General features: G+C 39.2%; 1 protein-coding gene across 8 annotated transcripts in view; it reads right to left on the bottom strand.

Annotated features, from left to right (window-relative positions):
- TEAD1 (TEA domain transcription factor 1) overlaps nucleotides 1–22,150 on the bottom strand; it is a 216,623-nt gene that overhangs the window by 46,439 nt on the left and 148,034 nt on the right. For 6 of the 8 annotated variants that reach the window (XM_029582126.1, XM_029582129.1, XM_029582123.1 and 3 more), the window contains 2 exons: nucleotides 20,626–20,690; nucleotides 6,559–6,621 (listed from right to left, as the gene is read on the bottom strand). In XM_029582126.1, the coding sequence (XP_029437986.1) occupies nucleotides 6,559–6,621; nucleotides 20,626–20,690 (128 nt within the window). Of the gene's footprint in view, nucleotides 1–6,558; nucleotides 6,622–6,710; nucleotides 6,774–20,625; nucleotides 20,691–22,150 lie in introns of all 8 variants that reach the window. The other 2 variants (XM_029582130.1, XM_029582125.1) reach the window with 1 other exon arrangement.

Below are 22,150 nucleotides of genomic sequence, written 5' to 3' on the forward strand. Positions count from 1 at the left end.
ACAGCTACATAATACAACGTTTTCCCACATTACATACTCATTCTGTGTTGACACATCTGTATTTGGGTACAAATATCCTATGATGTGCATTCCTTTTGTCCTGTACTCTAGAACTAAACAAAAATGTTTAAAAGAAAGGCAGTCACACAAGGTGATTTTAGATTATATTATTGAATTATTTTCTTTACTGGCCTTTTTATACCTCGACCTGTGGTATCCTTTTATCACTTGGGAGTTAATCAAGACGCCCGGTAATCCATGAATAAATAATGTATTTTCATTCACTTTACATAATATCGGCTCAGAGCGTCGTGTACTATGCTGCACAATACGTATGATTATTTTTTGAAAATGGGGGGGGGGGGGGGGGGGGGGGGGGGGGGGCGCTACTAAGAAATTTTGTCAAACACACTTACCAAATATCAGAGACAAAACGGAAGTGTAGCACATAACAATGCATAGCAGCCTAAGGAGTGCAGACACTTAGGTCATATTCAACAACGCCCAGCTCAGCCAGCAAAGAAAAAACCCCCATGTCCTCTCATAATTTCTGGATCTCACCGATATGTGCAACAATATATGCAAACTTTATTTTTTTTTTTTATTAATTTATTACATTTTGTAAACATGTATTAAAACTTATATTCTGCTCTTCAACAAGTACTGTATACATAAAGGCCCACTAGCATCGCATCATTAACAGATTTTCCTCTATACTTTAGCCCATGTCTCACGTCTTCTGTCCCCCTCTGCCTTGGCTATCCTGTTTTTCTTATTTGCAGAAATGTTCAACTACTGGGAAGGAGGAGGAACAAGAGAGGAGGTGCTGGTCGACTCCCCTGCTGCTGTGTAGTAAAGCCTTCCGGGATGAGTTTCTTGTGATTTTAAGATAACGTCTTCTGATGGCTTGTGCTGCTAGATATGTCAATCGAGATCTATCACAGCTGTATATACTAAAAAGGCATACAGATACTTAATTTGATGACAAATAGCTTCCTATGAGATAGAAGCAATATTATACTCGGACCTGTTATACCTATAATCGGTGAATTTTCAAAGCCCTACGTGAGCTGAAGGTGGGAGATATGAGCATGTCTCTGGTCGGCGTGTGCCACGCAGATTGTCAGAAGCACCCAATTACACGTATATCTCCCAGCGTACGCACAATTCAAAAGGTTCAAAAAAAGGGGCAGGGCATGGGCGTTCCGGGAAGGTGACCTGAAATGTGCATGCAAGTATTTAAGTGCACAAGTGCGTGCCAGGGCTCCCTACCGCATAACTTCATTTCTGCAATGGATGGCGTGTAAGTTTTAAGAGAAAAAAAAAAATCAGGGCTAGTCAGCAGGGATTGAAGGGTAAAAGCTTATAGGGTAAAAGGAAGTAAGATGAGTTAGGAAGTTGGGAGCCTTTACCTGGGCGAACGGAGAATGGACGGGGGAAACTGGTAATTGCATTGGTATGCATATCGAATAAGATCCACCCCCACTTACGCAGTAATTTGCATGCACAAGCGCACGTCCATACAAAATCGTATGCACATGTACGTGCGTACAGCCGATTTTATATCATATGCAATAAAATGGCCGAACCCATTCGCACGAGCTGCCATGCGTGTGTACATGTGCACCCGCACGGCTGTTTAAAAGTTACGGTCATATTGTAGCACCAACCCATCTTTATATCGTACCAAGCATGAGTTAGGAGACCCAGAAAGGTTGAGTCACTGGGATGGTAACTTTCAAAGAAGCGCATAAGAACATAAGAAATTGCCATACCGGGTCAGACCAATGCACTCCAAAATCAGGAGATGCACGCGCATATAGGGCTTACAAGTGCTCACTGTATCCTCAAACCTTGTTATTTATTTAATTCACAGATTTAAAACCTTGTTGGTTCTTTCCATTTCATTGTAAAGCACGTTGCTGCATTATGTTCGATTGTAAACCGAGGTGATGTTTCCAAACGTGCCCCGGTATATAAAAAAAAACAAACCCCTTAAATAAATAAATAAAATACATAAATCGGGTTTTGGCCACACAAGTCAGGGAATTTTATAACTGGCGCGAGCACACACCACAAGATCAGTTTCACCAGTTCATCCACCAGTTTGCCCAGTGCAGAGCTGGGTCCTCCAAACCCCGCCCCCTGTTTTAAGAGCCTGCACTCTCCCCCAGTTACCACAGGCCCTCCAAAACCCTCAGGAATGGCTCCTTTTATTTATTTATTTTTTTAAAGCTTTCACCTCTCCTCCACAGCAGAAGCGAAGTTATGTGGCATTAGACCTGGGTGTGCGCATTTCTTGGACCTGCCTCAGAACGCCTATGCGCCACCTACGACACTTTTTAATTCCCAGTGAGATGCGTGCGCATTTAGGCGACTTTTTAAAAATACAGTGGGTGCTTGTAAGCCCCAACATGCGCACGCATGGCTTTTAAAATTCACCTTAAATTTTTTTTTTAATCCGATATACTACGATAAACTACTAAGCCAGTGTACAGTCCTGCTTTTTTTTTTTTTTTTTTTTTTTTTTTAATTATATGGGCCACTCACAAATCTCAATAGTTTTTCTTTTTGGAGTTAAGACTAGGTGGTTTCCTTCCACATTTTCCTTTATACAGTAAATAAGGGTCCTCACCAACAGCCTGATGATATTCATTAAAGGACTAGGCCATGATTGAATAACTGCCTATTGCGGGCAGCTCTGGAATTTGTTGCCAGAGGATGTGGTTAGTGCAGTTAGTGTAGCTGAGTTCAAAAAAGGATTGGATAAGTTCTTGGAGGAGAAGTCCATTAACGGCTATTAATTAAGTTTACTTAGGGAATAGCCACTGCTATTACTAGCAACAGTAACATGGAATAGACTTAGTGTTTGGGTACTTGCCAGGTTCTTATGGCCTGGATTGGCCTCTGTTGGAAACAGGATGCTGGGCTTGATGGACCCTTGGTCTGACCCAGCATGGCAGGTTCTTATGTTCTTATGGTGCAAAATCTTCAACAATTAGAACCCCAAGGGATTTCTTTAACAATATCTACGGCAAAAGCCTTAGTTAATAAGATCCTAATGTTTATTCACTGTTCTTGCCTCTGGCAACCCTGCAAGTCAACACCGCTCAACCTCCTTTTTAAATTCTGAGTTTCACACTTTATAAGTGCAAACTTTGTAGGAGTATGATGGAGAAAAATGGGACAACAGAATCTTGTTTTCCCTGAGCATATATAAAGGCTAATTCACTAAAGTGCCGTAACCTGCATTACGTTTTTAATATGGAAAGCAAGATATTAATGAATAGCCCCATTGAATAAAATGGGAATTGTGGCAAATATACATTTTCCGTATTAAAAATTTTAAAGCGGTTTATCACATCTCAGTAATCAGCCTCTATGTGCAAACATCATGTCACCTAGCAAAATAATTGCATATGACCAATGCTGTGGTTTCCAGTCTGGCAAACTAGTTAGAACCTGGGTTTTTGACTGGTGAGTACAACTGGTCTCCTCAGCTATGCCTCCTCCTTTCTGAGATGTTTTTGCTAAGGGGCTTGTTCTCTTGTCATTTTTAGTTTGTAATGGAATTATATTTTTATTAATTTGTTCCTGAACGGGGGAGACATTTTTATTGTATTATTGTCACAGTGTTTGAACTGTTGTGTATTATTATTATTATTTTTTTTTTTTTTAAATAGACTAGCACGGATAAAAAAGTTTGAAACCATCTCATTTGCAGATGTCTCACTGAAATGTTTGCATCCCCAATGAACAGTATTGTTTAATACATCAAATTCTCACCACAGAAAGGCAGGCAGTATAAGGAACAATACAGATAATGCCAATCTCGAAATACCACATGTGAGGAGCGACAGAGAAAAAATATTTTGAGGGCTTCAAATGACTAAGTTAGCATAAATGCACATTAATGCAAAGAGCTAAATTACTTATTGAAATGGGTCATGCCAATAGACTTTTTTTTTTTGTTTTTAATGAAAGGCAAGGAAAAAATGTTATACAGTTGAAACAAATTTAATGAAGCAGATGGATTTTAAATTGAAAAAAATACTGTATAAGGTGTATAATATCATATTTTATTTCTATGCATCGATTCAAGTCAGCGTTGCAAAAGCTAGGGTCCCAAAATGATTAACAAACATATACAATTGTTCCAAATAAAAGGAGAGAGCGCACTTGAATTTTTGTAGCTCTGGTCTCCAATTTGCTTGTTATTAAGGAAGACGGCAGGAAATACAAAGCTGGCTATTTCAGCCAGGCAATAGCGGACGCCAAGAAAAGAATGTGCATTCATAGCTGTCCCAACTTGCTGTCTAATGAGTAGCAATTAATCCATGTTATTGTATTTCAAAAATGGTATAGTTTCCATTCACATCAAAGAGAATTTTCCCAAGGCTTTTATCATTGTCCACTGAAGGAGTACAGAGCTATCTTTCACATTTCTCCAATTGTCAACAATATTGTCTGCTAATGCTGTATGTCAGCGTGGAATGTAGGCATGAACAGATTTCAAAACGCCAAACACATGTGTGGATCCTCTGGCACTTTTTTTTTTGTGTTTTACCAATGCTTTTTTTTTTTTTTTTTTAATAAATCTGGAAACCATACAAATGTGCAATTGAAACCAAAGGATGTAATTTTCAAAGGAATTACACGTGTAAGAGATGTAACATACTCTCATAGCAATTTTCAAAAGCCACTTACGCACGTAAAGTGCACTTCCATATAAAACCTTCAATGGCATATATTGCAGCGATTTTCAAACGCCCGCTCACACGCGTGAAACGCAATTACACTTACAAAACCCAGTTTTAAGCATATAAATCCCTTTGAAAATTACTCCCAAAATTATGGTGGTGGCAAATAGTGGGTTTGTTTTATTTTCAATATATGAATAAAAATGGATTATAAGGGCGCACTGATCTACTAGAATATTGTCTTTCAAAACACAGACACTTCTGTCCTCACTAAACTTAAACGCCAACAGAAGAATCTGCTGCCGAGGAAATTCTAGAAGCCACATTAGTACATGAGAGAACTGGATTCTTCGCAGGCTGCAATACCTTTTTTTTCTGCACCAACACAATAATAATCTGAAGAAAATCCTGTACAAGAGCTTCTGAGACCCACTTAAGTCCTGCTGTATCACAGCATCTTTGGATTAAACTTTATGCCAGCCCCTCTACATCGTAGCACAGCCTATGAAGAATCCAAGAACAAAAAAAAGAAGAGGGCGGGGAGAATAAAAAGACTACCTGGCAAGGTCTACCTGTCTTACAACATTATCAGATCAGAAGAGAAGACAGGTATAAAAAAAAAAAAAAAAAAAGTAAATCAAATCTTTTTAAATATCAACTTTTTCATAATTTCAACATATTACACATGAATATATATAAATATACAACACATACAGATTTTTCTGTGTGTGCTTTTATTTTTTTTATTTATTTTTTTACTGCAAACACTGAATTGCTACATTTGCCTGGGCTATTACACTCTTGGTTAAAGAAGCAGTGTGTTTCAGTATTCTTAGTTATTCTTCACCAAACTGCTCAGCCAGTGCAGCTAAGAAGCCAGCCACCAACAGCCATACAAATTTGCTAGCATGCTGCCCCCACTGCTCGGAAAGAAAGAGACCTGCTACGCTGACCAGCTGCTAGTTACAAGATGCAGTAACAGGGTTGTGGTGGGAAGGATCTACAAGATTCAACACCAAGTTAAAAATTATTCATAACTTAAAAGAAAAAAAAAAAGTGTGTTCAGTAAGAGCGGGGAAAATTATTTAAAAAAACATTAACATTTTTCTAAATCCATTTTTTGTATTCAAAAAAATTTTCAGAAGTTGATTGTTAATTAGGAAATTTTAAGGAACATGCAGGGACTGCTCCCTCCCCAACCACATATTTGGTAATATCCCTATGAAATATTTTTAGGCATGCTGATGCAGATAAAGAAATAATTTCTAAAAACTGAACTAAGAAAACACAAAAAAAGTATCAAATAAATTATTGCTGTCATTAGGGAGTCCAAAAAATGAATAAAGTAAATATTTCATTTTTGGAAATAAGCTAATTTCCAGAGTAAATACTAAGAGTTTATGGTGCTCTAGTAAATCAATCTCGATATATTAAGAATACATGGTTGCATTTCTAAACACAAGTTAAAATGGATTTCAGAATAAAAAAAAAATATGTGCCAGGTTAATAGATATGAAGATTTTTCACAAGAAAACAAAGGCAAAATAATAATGTAAAAGCAACAGCATTCTAACACAAAATGATCACAGTGCAACAGGTTAAAAACAATCTGTTTTTTCTTGTTTTAACGTGGAATGGTTATGAAGACTGGATAAAACTGGGCTTGCTCAATGTTAATAATTTAGGTTGCATGCTAGTACAGACAGGGGAGATTAGGTACTCGGAAATGTAAACAGCTGTCACATGCAGAAATGCTAGGTTACAAGAATCTCAGCACCAGGCATTCAACCCCATCACCATGGAAAACAGGAAGTGCAATGCATAGCAACCACGAGCCCAAAAGCAGAAAAGCGCATACCTTCAGCTTGGAATGAAAATCGCGAGATTTCCTTCTGGCAAGAACCTGAATGTGACTAGACACCTGCAGGGTAAGGGAAGGGAGGAAAACAAAGGAGAAGCCTGTAACCATGGAGATGAAAAGCCCCTTACAACTGGGCAAACCAAACCTACCTTAATGGCGGCTTGAATTTCACGAACTTTCTTTCTTGCTAAGACCTGTATGTGACTAGACACCTACGGTGTTCAGATTTACGGAACAAAATAAAAACAAAACAAAAAAAAAAAGGAAATCAAATTTTAAAAAAATATATCTTTAATTTATTTTATTTTGTGAATTACTGGGAAGTTATTTGTGTTTTATGCTGCTGTTTTTTTTTTTTGTAAGCTATCCTGTTAGGGGATGTCGCACTGCCAGCCAGGAACCAAGACGATAACTTTTAAACAGTCGCGTGGGCGCACGCGCGACGCGTGTGCGCGGGTTTGCCGCCTCGCGTCCAGGGACACAGCTGTTTTTTATAACATAGGCGGGCACATGCGCACACAATTTTAAGAGGATGCGTGTCTATGCGCACAAACGCCGCTTCTGACAATTACCAGTTTTCCCAGGGAAGGGATAGGACTTTCAAACCTCCCCCCTCCCCCCAGTTTAATAGCCTCCCTTTCCTCCTGTTAGCCCCGACCTTTAAAATCCTACTGACATGCCTAGATATATTTTATTTTATTACTTTCACGCCACCCACAGCAGAAGAAAATTTACACAGCGGGGGACCCCGGGGCGTGCCTGCGCACGTACGTATTTAGCCACAAATTTGAAGTGGAAATCCGGGAACGCCCATGCCCACACCCTGCCCCCCCTTTTTTTTTTTTTGGGATCTTTTCATGTGCGCGCGCAGCGGGAGATATGCGCGTACTCGGGCGGCTTTTAAAATACGCTCAGCACGCGCCGGCCCAACAAATTTGCATATCTCCCGGTTTAGGCGAGCGTGGGGCTTTTAAAATTCACCTATAAGCTTTTACCATCAGGACTCCTCCCGTCTCATGGGTCATCAATATTGTGACTTTAAAAACAATTAAGGCTGCATTTATTTACTTATTTATTCCCACCTCACCTTAACATCCAAAGCGGTTTACAAATAAACAAACAAACAATCAATAAAGCTTGTGCACTAGGATTTTTTTTTTTTAAACACTGAAGCTAAAATAAATGGCAATTGCCACTGTTCAATTGTTAAAAATAAAATAAAAAAATGTACTTAACAGAATCGGCGGCAAGAAATGCTACCAGTTCATATAATCTAATATATAAGTCAACAGATATGGCAGTAAGTAAAATATAAAATATTGAAAACTACCCACCCAATAGTAATACGTACACAAACCAGAGGGAAATAAAAATGATTCAAAATTACTTATATTGAAATGAGATGGTATCACTATGAATACACAAGGTTACATGTCTGAGGCATTGCGAGAGGTTTCAGATTTGACCTTCTATCAATCGTTAAGTGAAGAGCCTATTCTTACTCTTAAGTTGGAAACTGACACTGAATGAGTTAAGGCACGGGGCGATGGTTTTCTTACCAGTAAGGAACTTGCTTTTTTGAAGGTTGATTTTCCAGTCACACCTGTTTTATATTTGTTACCCAAAGTTCACAAAATTCTTGTTTAGCTATCTGGGCCACCCATGTCATCCAAAGATTCGTTATTGGAACCTTGTTCCAAATATTTGCATCCTTTGGTAGCTTGCTTACCATCTTATATTAGGGATACTGATGATATTACATTTTTGCAGTCACAATTGGAAGATTTAACAAACTTATTTTGTCACTATCAATATTGAATTATATATTATTGTTCCAGAAGATGCTGTAATTGAGATTATTTGCCATGCTTTACACACCAGAGAAATATCGACACATCTATTAACTTATTATGCTTTTTGATCTCAAAAGAAATTATTTTTATGTTTGATTGCAATTTTTATTTACAGATCAATGGGACTGCTGGGGGGGGGCGGGGGATCATGTATATGACTGATTTTGAAGCTGAAAGTTTATAGTCCTTTTTCGTCCAACATGGTCACACATGGCATCATTATACTGATGATATCTTTTTATTTTGCAGATGTACTTTATGTTTGGAGGCTTTTATGGCCTGGCTTAACTCTTGTGAATTGAAAGTTCACATTCTCTACGAGTAAAGATTCCATTGCTTTTATGGACATCAAGATCATGATCACACAGACAATGGTTTTGCTTTTTCAGGTTACCACAAATCAATAAATTGCAGCTTTGCTTAATTTTGCAAGTTGTCATCCTCCTCATCATCTGAAGTGTAATCTCCCTATTGGACAATTCTTAAGAATTAGGCAGTTGTGCTCCAAAACTGAAGATTTTAAGACTCAAGCACGCAATATGGCCAGGAGATTTGTGCAAACATTAAACGTACTTACTAAAGATTGATTTTTGCAAATTGCAATTTACTTTTACAACCTGTGGTAAAGGCATAGCCTGACTGGATAATGTATGTTTTGTCTTGAGTTGCAGCTATACGACATATTTTAAAGTATTGGCATGGACAGAGTAGTGACTTTTTCTTCCATCAACAACCTCTTTTTGCTTTTAAACTGGCTAAGTGTTTACATGATGCCCTAGTCCATTCTGAATTTGTTTCACACTCTATTTCAGTGACATCTACCATTAATGAACACTGCTCCGTGTCCCCACAATCCTTTTTAGGGACTGATTTTCCAAATGCCATGGACCAAATTTTACGTTTTAAATTTTCAACGACTGTGATACTCCATGAGTGGTATCACAAATGCTCCTGTAACTTATTATATATTGGCAAAACCACACCACCCTTGAGAGTCAAGATGGTTAAATACTGAAGATGCTGAATATCAGTATAAAATGGATGCCTACTATTGTGGCTCTGTTTCACCTTCAATCACTTTTTCCAGATTTTTTTTTTTTTTTTTTTTTAATAGTGATTGATTTGATATCTTGCTGGCATTGTAAGGGTGATCACAACAAACGTTTGTTATGAGAACTGCAATGGATACATATTTAACAGACTGTTTCCTCTAGGAGTCTTAATAATGAATTAGATTTCTTTTCTGTATGATTTTGTATTTAAGGGTTTGATTGACATACTTCTTGACCAATCAATTTTGTTTGTCGTCCTATGAGCATCACTTTAATAATGGTGGCTGTTTTGCTACCACAGAACTTGTCAAGCAATACGGAAGTATTGTGTATCCTATCTTGTGAGATTTTTTTCAAGTTCTCCTAATTACGATGAGTATGCTCTTGATCTTTAATGTTTTTTCCAGTTTACATTAAATACAATCTCAAAGCAGATAGACTGAACTGTTGAAACATTTGCATGGGCTTCCTTATGAACATTTCCACTGGATATTTTATGTGAAGCCTTGGATATTTCCTGTTTTGGACATTTTGGACACTTATCTGGGTGTTTTTTATGCAAAGGTACCACCATTGAGGAGCCTGAATCATCTATTTCTAAGATAAATGCATTGAAACGAACGCCGTCTATATGTTTTACATGCTCTTCTAAATTTAATGAACTTATCTGCCCTTTGAAGAAGGACTGTGTGCCTGAAATCAGAGAAAATTCTTTCACTCAATGCACAATAAAGCCCTGGAATTTGTTGCCAGAGGATGTGGTTAGTGTAGCTGGGTTCAAAAAAGGTTTGGATAAGTTCTTGGAGGAGAAGTCCATTAACAGCTATTAATCAAGTTTACTTAGGGAATAGCCACTGCTATTAATTGCATCAGTAGCATGGGATCTTCTTGGTGTTTGGGTAATTTCCAGGTTCTTGTGGCCTGGTTTGGCCTCTGTTGGAAACAGGATGCTGGGCTTGATGGACCCTTGGTCTGACCCAGCATGCCAATTTCTTATGTTCTTATGAAACACAGTTCCGTGTCTGGCATTGGCAGAGTTTATGCGCAGTGAATACTCGGTTGTGACATACAATAATCAAATCTGTTTGATCTGATACTTCCTGGAGATGTTTCAACATTGTAATCTGTTGGAAGCTATTAACATCATATCACAGAATCTTCAGATAAGTGGCCATGTATTTACTAGTTTCTAAGTTGGTAATTACCATTTTATTTGCAATGAAAAATTTCTTTAAAAATTATTTCCTTGAGCATATTCCATATTGAGATATTGGACTTGCCTGTTAGCCTTATATATAATCATAGGTCATAAAAGCTGAGTCAGAAAGTGACTTCACTCACAATGATGCCTACTATGATGGTCATTAGAATTTAGTGCGTCTATTTGCTGTAGAATTTCTGAGATCTGGTGGTATATTTTTGTTTCACTTAATTTAAGTGTCTACAGTTCCATGGTCTGACCATAAAATGATTTGTTTTAATTTTCATATGTTTGGTTTGAGCACAAATACAGATTTGCATTCAGTGATTAAACAATGTCATGCCCCTTTTGTTACTGCAAAATTTAAGGACACTTAGATGGAAGTTAAACAAGATATTAATTATGAATCTATTGGTTGTTTAGCATCTTCACTGATTATTAATTTGATGGCCGTTAATGAGGAAATTGCCCTATAAGGTGCTATCAAATGATTTGCAGGCATGGTAGTGTACTTCGGTTCATTTCTGAGCTGCAAATGTCAAAACGTTCAGTTAGAAAGGCAGAACTTAAGTGGAGAAAAGAGTCCACACTCTGCAGAATTTAGAATTTAGGCATGGAGAGCTCTTCATAGAAATTTAACTATCCAGGCTAGGAAATCTTATTTTTCTAATAGGCTGTCAAAGTCTTTTAGTCGTCCATCACAAAAAGTCTTCTTAAACCTATAGAAGCAGTAAGAAAAATGCCCTCTTCTCAAACATTTGCTGATTATTATTGTAGCAAAGTTTTAGCCAGTAAGATCAATAAAGCTCAACTGGTTTGTATCAACTCTCTCCCAAAACAAACAGTGCCTAGAATGAGTTTGACAACCTCCAATTCTGAGATTAAGGGTTTTAACTATCACTTTTGAAACGGCCAAGGTGTTTTTTAGATCCCTGTCCAATTTGCAATAAAAGTTTATTAATCCACTGACCTCACTGGGTAATATGTCCCTGGCTGAAGGAACGTTACCTGACATTTTGAAACAATCTCTTGACCCATTACTAAAAAGGGTAATCTTCCCTTGGACCAACCTCCCAGTTATTGTCCGATTTCTATTCTGTTATCCTGGGGAAACTTGGAAAAAATTGTTATGGCTCAATTGAATGTTATCTTTAAGTAAAAAATTGTCTGCATCTATTTAGTGCAGTTTTAGATTGTATCATAGCAGCAATATGCTATTAGTATCTGAAAATGATCATTTGATGAATAAATTGGATTTGGGTATTGCTGCGATTGTAGTTTATCATGATATTTCAGCAGCATTTGATTCTGTCAGCCATCAGATTCTGCTTGCCAAGTTGTAGCAATTGGGGATAGGAGGGGTAGTTTTTCATCAGTTCGAATTCTAGTCAACAAGTTAAGTCTGGTTCCTCTTGGTTTTCTACTGATGTTGGGGTCCCACAAGGATCCACTTTGTCCTCTTTTTGTTTAATATTTACCTTCTACCACCATGTTTAGTTTTGAATTCCCAGCATCTGTGAATTTAACAGACTCTGGGTAACATTTTGGTTTTCCTTCAAGCTATTTCTGACTGGATAAGCGAAAATGATTTGTTTTTAAATAAATCAAAATCAGAGGCTTTATGGATCTCTAGTACATGGGACCTTATTAATCTTGTGTCCCTGGATTTTAAAGGAGAAACCATTAAATTTGTTGACCAGATCTGTAATTTGGGGTTTTATTTTGTTTCCAGTTTAGATTATACCAGTCAACTGAAATCTGTAATATCAAAGGGGTATTTCAAATTGAAATTATGACATTCACCCTTTTTGTTCAGATCCTTCTGATTTTCGCACACTGCTGCAATCTTTTATCATGACTACTGTGGATTATTGTAACTCCCTGTATATCAGGCTGCCTAAAACTAAATTAGTACCTTGCAGATCTTATAAAATTCGACTGCCCGTTTGATTACAAAGACTTCAATTTGGGAACATATATTGCCTATGTTGAGGCAGTTGCATTGGCTGCCAGAAATGCAATGATTAAACTTTAAAGTTTTAATTCTAGATCTAAAGCCCTTCAAAAAGACACCCCCAAGTATTTGTCAGAGCTTTTCCATCGTTATATATCTTCTAGAGATCTGCGATCTTCTGGTTCTCATTTTCTTGAAGACCCTGATTTTAAAGTGATGCATTTGCAGTCTACCCGTAGGCGTGCTTTGTCCATAATTGGGGCATCTCTTTGGAATTTGCTTCCAGAGAAATTAACGCTTGAACAGGATTTTAAAGTATTTAGAAAGCAGTTAAAAAGCATTCTATTTTGTGAGGCTTTTCCTTCATAAGATCGTAATATTTTTTATGTTTCTTTTCTTGCTTATGATTTTATGTATTTTGTAATTGATTGTTTTTACTGATTGTAATTCGCTAGCATGATTGTTTCATTATAGGTGAAACTTTTTTAAATAAATAAAACTGGGAAACATGGAGAATGGCATTGGCGCATGTCCCATATAAAATTCCCTCACACAGTAGAAGCGGCATTTGCGTGCATATGCGGCCATTCATTTACAATTGTACGCACATCCAGACTATTTTATACCATATGCGCATGTATATTACAAAATGGATGCATCTCTGGATGGAGCCAGCAAACTGGTACATATGTGCACCCGTGTGCCTGTTTAAAAGTTACCATCTTTGTTTTCACTAAAATTGCAATAATGTGGTGAATGATTACATTCACATCCATTTTTGCAAAGCTTCAATTTCGCTTGAAGTAATTTTAAGGAGTAAATAAGCTCAAAACACACTATTATGAATGGTACCACCTCACTTCAATATAAGTAATTTTGAATTTTTTTTTATTTTGCACTGGTTTGTGAAGGTGAAATATGCCAATTAGTTCACATGTACCACAGAAACATTTCTGGAGAAAGAGGGGTCAATACTGATCCACTGAGCAGTAGGCAAAGTTAAGTTGGATAACGTTTATCTGACAAACCTGGTTGGGATATTCTGTAGCACACACATGGCACTGAATAAACCCAGCCACATGCAAGTTAGCTGGACAAGTTAGGCAGATAACTTTGAATTTCAGATACCTCTGCCCTGAAACACTCCTGAACGTTAGGGATGTGCACTGATTTTAAGCAAATGCACATCCAAACTGAAAATGGCCATTTTTGGATCATTCCAAATGGAATGAACCAAAATGACCTTGATTGAAAATATCTCAAAATTTTTGGGAACTTGTTTAAAAAAAAAACCCCAAACAAAAAAAAACCAAAAAAACCACAGCATCTCCAAGGCCTTCCAACCTCCCTTCCGCCTGCCCAACAATGCAAGCCTTGAGGCCAGCCAGTGCCTCCCTTCAGAAAAGGTAATTGGGTCAGGGACCTCTCAGGCCCCTTCTTACCCCTTCTGTGGAGGCTGAAGGCAAAGAAAGAGGCATGAGCAATGCCTGTTCACTCCTGTCCCATCCCATTCCTTCTGAAAAAGGTACCCGAGGACCTGGCTCAGCCGAGTTTTCTGGAGAGGGAAATCAGAGGGATCTAGGGAGGCCCTGGCTGGGTTCAGTTCAGCCTAGCCGGGTAGGTCCTGTCCCTGAGGTTTACTTTATGGGGCTGGGAGAAGGGAGGGTTCGAGGGACTCAGGGAGGCGCGGCTGGGCTTGGGCTCAGTCCATCCAGGTAGGCCCAAGGCCATGAGGCTTGCTTTGCAGGGAGGGGGGGGGAGGAAGATTGGAAGGCCTCAGGGAAATCTTTTTCTTTTGTTTGTTTTGGGGGAAGGGGGTAGCAGCATTTGTTTTAATATTTATTTCAGTTTGGGAATTGAACAGAATAGAAATAAACATTAAACAAACAGAAAAACAAGGAAGAACATCCCCTACAAATATAAATGAACAAACTGAAGGCATTCCGTAGGGCAGGGCTTCCCAAACATGTCCTGGGGACTCCACAACCAGTTGGGTTTTTAGAATATCCACAATGAATATGCATGAGATACATCTGATTATACAGAGTTCTCCATGATACACAAATCAAGCCCATGCATATTCATTGCAGATATGCAAATTGAGCTCGTGCATATTCATTGTAGGCATCCTGAAAACCTGACTGGCTGTGGGATCCCCAGGGCAGGTTTGGGAAAGCCCTGCCATAGGGGCCTGCACATCCCTTTTGAATGCCTCTGTCGTAGCTGGATAAAGTCAGAGGCACTGCGAGGCCCATGAAATTAAAAAAATAATAAATAAATAAAACAGGTTTTGTCTGGTTAGGTACCGCACTTAACCAGATAAAGCTCTTTAAATATGAACCTCTAAATTGAAATTAACCCAAAAGGGAGTGCAAAACATGGAAAGATATTGGCCATTCATTCATGGACAGATCACAGTAGGGTCTGCTACAGTCGGATGCAGCACAGAAGTCACTGTACCGGGTCAGACCCTAAGCTTCTGATTCAGAAGGGCTTTTACCATTCAGTTTCATAATACAAACATAAAAAGCATATTTTAAAAAAAAAATGTGAGAGTTACGATGCATGTTCCATCACATGCAAATACTGATTTGATCACACAACACACTGGACATAAAGCTGACCCAAGGTGCCAATAATCAAAGTCAGTCATCTCTTTCTTAAAATGTAAATCTATTCTGCCGCCTCCAGTACTCCATTGAAAATTAATAAATCCCTCAAACTGAGCACACCAATCAAAATATCTTGTAAAGCTGGGGCAATTTTGAACCTTTAGCCATCAGTTAGGCAAAGAATGTCTGAATAGAAACACCACACACTGTAACCCTAGTGTGTAAGACATCATATAAACAAAGGTTCCCACAAAAACAAAAAAACAACACCTATTAATGTGATTCTAAACAACCCTTAGCTGAAGTAGTTTAGCAAATGCTTCATTTTGTAAACAAATTCTAATAGTGGTCATGCTATATAATTAAGAACAGACAAGCCGGCTTTCTTCTAGCACAAGAGGCAGCCAAATATGTAAGGTCCATGTGTTCTCGTACACGTATAAAACTATTCTGAAAGCAATTTTTTGTGGTTAGGATTCTTCTAAAGAAGTTCTCCAGTTAACTTTGGACCTGATGTAAAAAGCTGAGCGTTAAAACAATGCACAATTTCTTAATGCACATGCAAATTCTTTTTTTTTTTTTTAAACTCCCAAGGCAGAAAGCTAATTCATCAGAAGTTAAAAACTCAAACAAATCAGAAAACATGCACACAGAAAAGAACTAGTGCACTGCAAAACATGATTTATGCGCAGGAAGTATGGTTTGCATACTTAAGGGACCTTATAGTTCATTCTGATTTTTCTGAGGAAACTATAGTGGATTGGAGGGGTGATGTTGAGCCTAAAGGTCACTTTCCATGCGATCGTTGTAGTGTCTGTCATCAATCTTTCTCGGGAGAATTTCTCCCATTTTTTGGTCATGGCAAGTTTCGTTTTCGGTCCCTGACGAGTTGTCAATCAAAAGGGGTAATATATGGTTTGTGGTGTCCCTGTCCGCTTTTATATATTGGCAAAACAAAGAGGGTATTGAAGACTCGTATAATTGAACACAAGAGCGCTTTGATGCGACAACGTTTGGAGGCGCCTGTAGTACAGCATTGTCTACTATGTGACCATTCTTTTGAAACATTGCGTTTTGCGGTTATTGAACAGCTTACACCCAGTAGTCGAGGAGGTGATTTTGACAACTACCTGCTGCAGAGAGAGCAGAGATGGATATATCATTTTGATACCGTTGCCCCGAATGGCTTGAATAGAGAGATAGATTGGTCGGTTTTTTGAATAAGTAGTGAGAAGTTTATCTTGCAAGTTGTAGGTGTTCATTAATTGTTTTTTGTCCCAAGAGAGTATGGGTTTTGTAGTTTTTTGATCATCCCCTTGTAGTACTATTTCCGGTGATGTGGATCACGGAAGTAGGTTTAAAAAGCAGGTGAAGTTAGATTGGATTGAAGACGCTGAGGCGCCATTTTTTTGAACAAGTATGGTGAGACATTATTTGTCCAGGTAAGCTTTTGTGTTAAATATGAATGGTGAGGTGAAAGTTTTTGGATAGGGAAGACAACAATTTGTGGTTATTTAAGCAGGAACAAAGTTGGATGCACTTTTAATTTTCTTTTGTCTGTCTTTAAGGACATTGAAGAATATTGGCTGTATGAAATAACGAGTACTGCGAGATGATCCCCTGAAGAAGATTGTTTCACAATCGAAACATGATTCATGTCGGGAACGATTTGATTACATTTCACATTGACTCGGCTAAGTATTCTTTTTTAGAAGATTTAGAAATAATAGAGTGAAAAATAATGAGTGAGAAGCGATAAATTAGGTTTTTGCATATTGGTATACCTTTTTTAAGGGTGTTTAGAATGTAGTTTATGGATAAATTATTTGGAATAAAGTTTTGAATAGGGACTGACAATATGACAATAAATGATTAAAAAGGAGTTACACTTTGCTTTGTAAGCTGATTAAAGCTTGCGGCCCATTGCGAGGCGAGAGGCTGCAGATGTAAATTCTTTAAAGCAAAGACTGATTTATGATATTGTCATTTGTCAATTAAGTGGATGGGAGATTGATATTGGACATTGATCCTTTTCCCTCTCTTTTATATTTGTGAATTATTCTAGAGAGGTGTTCTGCTTCGTTGTTTATTGCATAAATGTTTGCCATTCATAAAATATCTATGTGCAAAAATGCTTACTGAAAGTGTTTTTTGTGCATAAATTATATTTTATGCATGGAAAACATGCTTTCCGTGCTAAGGTGCTAAATTGTCCTTAAAACAATACGTGTTAAAGTTGTTTTGTTTTGTTGTATGTGCGGAAAACTCCTTGCTGCATTGGTAGAAAAGCTTGTGCACAAAAAAAAAAAAAAGTGCGCACAACTGAGGGTTAAACTGCGCTGTGCCAAGTGCAACCTTATTACATCGGTCTCTTTGGGTTAGTGTCTTGCAAATCGGGAACAGTGCCACCTATTGGCTTTTTAGTGGCAGACGCATGATGCCTCTTTCTCTCCAGGATCCCCCTTCTACTGCTGCTTCATCATAAAACAAGGGCTTCCTCTAGCAATTAATATAAGCATAAGAACCGTGAAAAAACCTGCTTCATTACCTCAACAGCACTGATGCCCATCTATCAATATAGTAAATGTTCTAATTTCATTTAATTTATTTGATTTATATTCTGCTTTCTGACATTTCGAAGCAGATTACGTTCAGGTACTATAGGTATTTCCTTACCCCAAATCTAACTAGCTGATTTTAAAAGCGCTACGCGTGCCAAAGCCAGAAGATATGCGCAACTCGAGCCGGCACCAGCTGTGCACGTCTCCTGGTACATGCACAAAGTTCCAAAAAAAAGGGGCGGGGAGAATCTGTTACACGAAGTGTGCACGTAACCTTTTATGCACACAAGCGTGCGTCGGGGTCCTCTACCGCGTAAGATTTACTTCTGCTATGGACGGCGTGTAATAAAATAAACTAGGCTAGTCAGAGGGGTTTTAGGGGTCAGGACTAATAGGGTAAAAAGGAGGCAAGTTAGCTAGGGGGTTTAGGAAATCTTCTCCTTCACTGGAGTGAACTGGGAACAAACTGGGGAAACAGGCAATTGCATCGGCACGCTTTTCTACTAAAATCCCCCAATTCAGGCGTGCGAGGTGGCATCTGTGCACACCAATATAAAGTTGTGCGCCCATGTACGTGCATATAACAGGCGCACATGTGTTATAAAAATCACCACGTCCATATGTGCAAGCCGGCAAACGCGTGCACACAAGTGGCTCTTAAAATTCACCTCTAAAGCAACGGAAGGCAGGGTGAGTTGGCCAAGGTCACAAGCAGCAGCAGTGGAATTTGAACCCTGGCTTCCCTGGTTCATAGCCCCACTGCTCTAACCACTAGGCTACTCCTTCGCTCCTGTTTAGTATAGGAGTGGAGGAATACCCGAAAGGCTCTGAAGGGGCAGCCTTACAGATTTCTGCCTCGGATGTATCCATTCTCTCTGCCTCTTGCTGCCACCTCTGTGGGTGGAGCACTTTTATCAATTAAACCGCTACATCAATGACCTTATGATCAAGATAATTAAAAGAGATTTTAAAGCAATCCAGGAATGCCAGGACTTGGCATTCCTGGATTGTAACTACTATAGTAGCAATTTTCAAAAGCCATTTATGCGTGTAAAATGCACTTTCGTGAGAAATTCAATGGCATTATATTGTAGCAATTTTCAAAAGCCCACTTACTCGAGTAAGGTGCATTTACGCATGCTATCTGAAGCCGGAGATGCATCCTGCATCCCTCTGGTGTTCCCACCTAGTCTCGGGACTGTGGGAAAACACGAGGATGAAAGTGGCTAACCCACAGATCGCGGAACCAGGGCTACAATTCCTTTTATGCTCCGACACAGTCTTCTCTCTATCAGTCAGACGTGCCACCAGGATCACCATGGCTCTTCAAATGGGCCTCACCCGCATCTCAGCAAACACCGGCCTACCCGCACGCGGAACAGAGGCCAGCAGCATGAGAAAATCCTGCTTCAGCGTGCCGGCAAACCAATGCAGAGACTGAAGGAGGAGCAGCAGAGGGGATCCTGGGAAGGAGGCATCAGGCTTTGTAGCAGCCCCGAGGAAAATGTTCTCAAAACTGAGATAGAAGCAAGCCTTTCTTCACGCTGACTTGGCACCAGTTTATTCTACGGACTAATCAGGTATCACTGCAGGAGAGCAGGGCTTGATATGCTCCAATTTAGAGGAAAATGTTTTTTTGATTCTAAGGAGTATTGTGTTCCCAATAGGGAGAGAGACAGTCCACATCTGCTTTGAAATCCGACTCAGTCTCCATCTACTAGCAGGGGAACACACAACCCATTGGTCCTGAGTCCATTTGGCTACACACTAGCAAAGCCAATTAAAAAACAAACTAATAATTGTAAAACAATGTATATAATACATGTAATGTATACATCGCATGTATATTTTCTAATGGAAATAAATATTTGAACTTTGTATCAATGTAAATTGTAACAGTCCAACTACCTGAAAGTTTTGAGTATTTGTTAATGCTTTTCCCTCAGATCTGGCTAATTATATCAATATAAAAGGTTTATAAATCTGGATATGTAAACATGTGCAGGCATGTAAGTGTTGACATCTATTTACAAACGATGTCTAGTTAAAAACATAATAGTTTGAATTTATACCGCAGCTTTCGATTAAACAGAATTCCAGTTTCCTTTCCTTCAGAGAGAGAGAGAGACAGACACACACAGACACACACACAGCTGACCCCAGAATGACATGAATTAAGAAATCTTACAAAATGACCTTATTCTAGGTGGTTCCTGACCATCACTAAACTACGACAGATGTATCTTCACTCGATTAAAGCTACAGAGAATGAAATGTTAATGCGACTGGGTCATTTGACATCCATTTTAAAGGCATGGATCGTACTTAGCATAAAGTTATTTATACATTTCACCCTTGAACAAATTATAGTACTGACCACAGATGCAAAGTGCAGCATGAACGCCTCCCCAAGTTTTCGGAATTAAATCTTGCATAGATTTCGGCATGACAAACCAGTGTATCATATTGTGTGATGAATTAGCCATGACATCCCCGATTCGCAACAATGCATTTCATGCTGGCAGGCTGTATTTTCTCTCTGTGAAGCCCTAACCCCAGGTATGTATTTGTGATCAGGAGGCGTCTTGGGATCTGACACTGCATGGTTCCCACACAACAGTCTACCTCCCTGCTTTATAGCAAGCTGTCGGCGAAACGCTGGGCAGTAAAATGCATGTTACTTTAAGACGCGAACATCTGCGTGTCCGTGAACTTAAAAAAAAAAAAATCACAGCAGCTCAGCGGAGCCCGAATGCAAAAAGGCTCTGCGGACAGATATGGCACGATTTCCCATTCCTTGGCACGCTTGCTTTCCCAGTAATTTATTTTACCTGTTTCCTGGTCCGTGTCTTCCCTGTCCTGAGTTTGATGTATCGCGCTATCAACTCATTCCTACCTGAAACAAATTAAGAAGAACAATAAGCCCCAAAGCAGTACCCACGTTGTACAAATGCATAGGACCGATTCCCTTTGGAACATGCATGGTAAATTACTGCCATCCGTACTGTACACGTCGGCATTCGTGCGAATTGAGATGCACTCTGCAGGATGGGCTGGGTCATGCCTACTAAAATGGTTTCTCTATTGTTTTGTGCTATGGCAAAAGAAAACTCATGAGTCAATTGAGCCCACACAAAACATTCCAACAGGAGGATATATGTGAAAACATACGATCTGCAAAACACATCTCACTTAAGGTATTTTATAAAATAATTGAAAGGGGATGTGGATTCTGTATCAACTTTTCAACTTTATCCTATTGAAAATGAAATCAGTCTCATCAGATTTTTAAGAGGGCACAAACCCAAGACCATGGTCGAACATTGCACCGTATGGATGGAGTGAATCGCTGCATAAAATGCCTTTCAAATGTGTGCTGAAAAAAAACACCCCGCTAAAAACAGAGCATCGTGATTCCCCACGCATCATTATTTAAATCAAAATCCTTAAACGTACTGCAAGGCGGCAACAAATGCAGAGGAGCTTTAACCGTGCCCTATGTCATCACAATGTCCTCCATTGCTCCCTGAGATCTTAATGACCACAGCTGAAAATGGCATTGGTTTGCTTTGCTTACAGTGTAGCTGGGGCCGTATTCCTCCTACACTTGATAAAAATGATTCTAAATTATTTTAAAAGGCAGCCAGCTTTGTTTTTATGCCTAGCAATTTTCTGGTTTTATTTTTTTTTGTCCTGGCAGTTTTGTCCTCCTGCTTCTCTGAGCTTCCAAATCAGTCTGACGTGGCCTGCGCTGGGCTACAGTGCCATGAACGTTCCTTTACTATATAGGAATTTTTTTTTTCCCTATGGCTTTCGGCTGGAGGCCACAGACCAGTGGCCAGTAGGGGGGTTCACCACACACACACACACAAAATCCCCACCTCTCCTGTGAGCTGTGAATGCTGCCTCCCCAGCATCCCCCAGCTCTGGCTGGCTCAGAGAGCAGACCCCCCCTAAGGCAGTAAAAGGATTTCACCGTACATACTACGGCAAAGTACTTGCCCAAATACATTTTCAAATGTTTTCTAATCAGTCTTGCCTCTTAGATTTCCTTCCCACCGCTGACTGCTGGTGTCCAGAAACTTAAACCATGTCATCAACACGGATCCAGGGCCAGGTCAAGCATATTTGGCACCCTAGGCGAATCTTTGGTGATGCAGCCCCCTCACCCAACTCAAACTATTGGCTGCAGTGAGTCCAGCATACCCTCTTTTTTTTTTTTTTTTTTTTTTGACAGTATTGTCTCTGGTTCAGGACCCCCCCCCCCCCCCCTCTGGACTTCACACTGGCAGGATTCTGCTGCCCCTCTATAGGCGAAGCACCAGCCCTGCATCACGAATAAGCAATAGTGACCAC

This window comes from Rhinatrema bivittatum, chromosome 17 (genome assembly GCF_901001135.1).
Source record: "Rhinatrema bivittatum chromosome 17, aRhiBiv1.1, whole genome shotgun sequence".
NCBI classification, from domain to species: Eukaryota; Metazoa; Chordata; class Amphibia; order Gymnophiona; family Rhinatrematidae; genus Rhinatrema; species Rhinatrema bivittatum.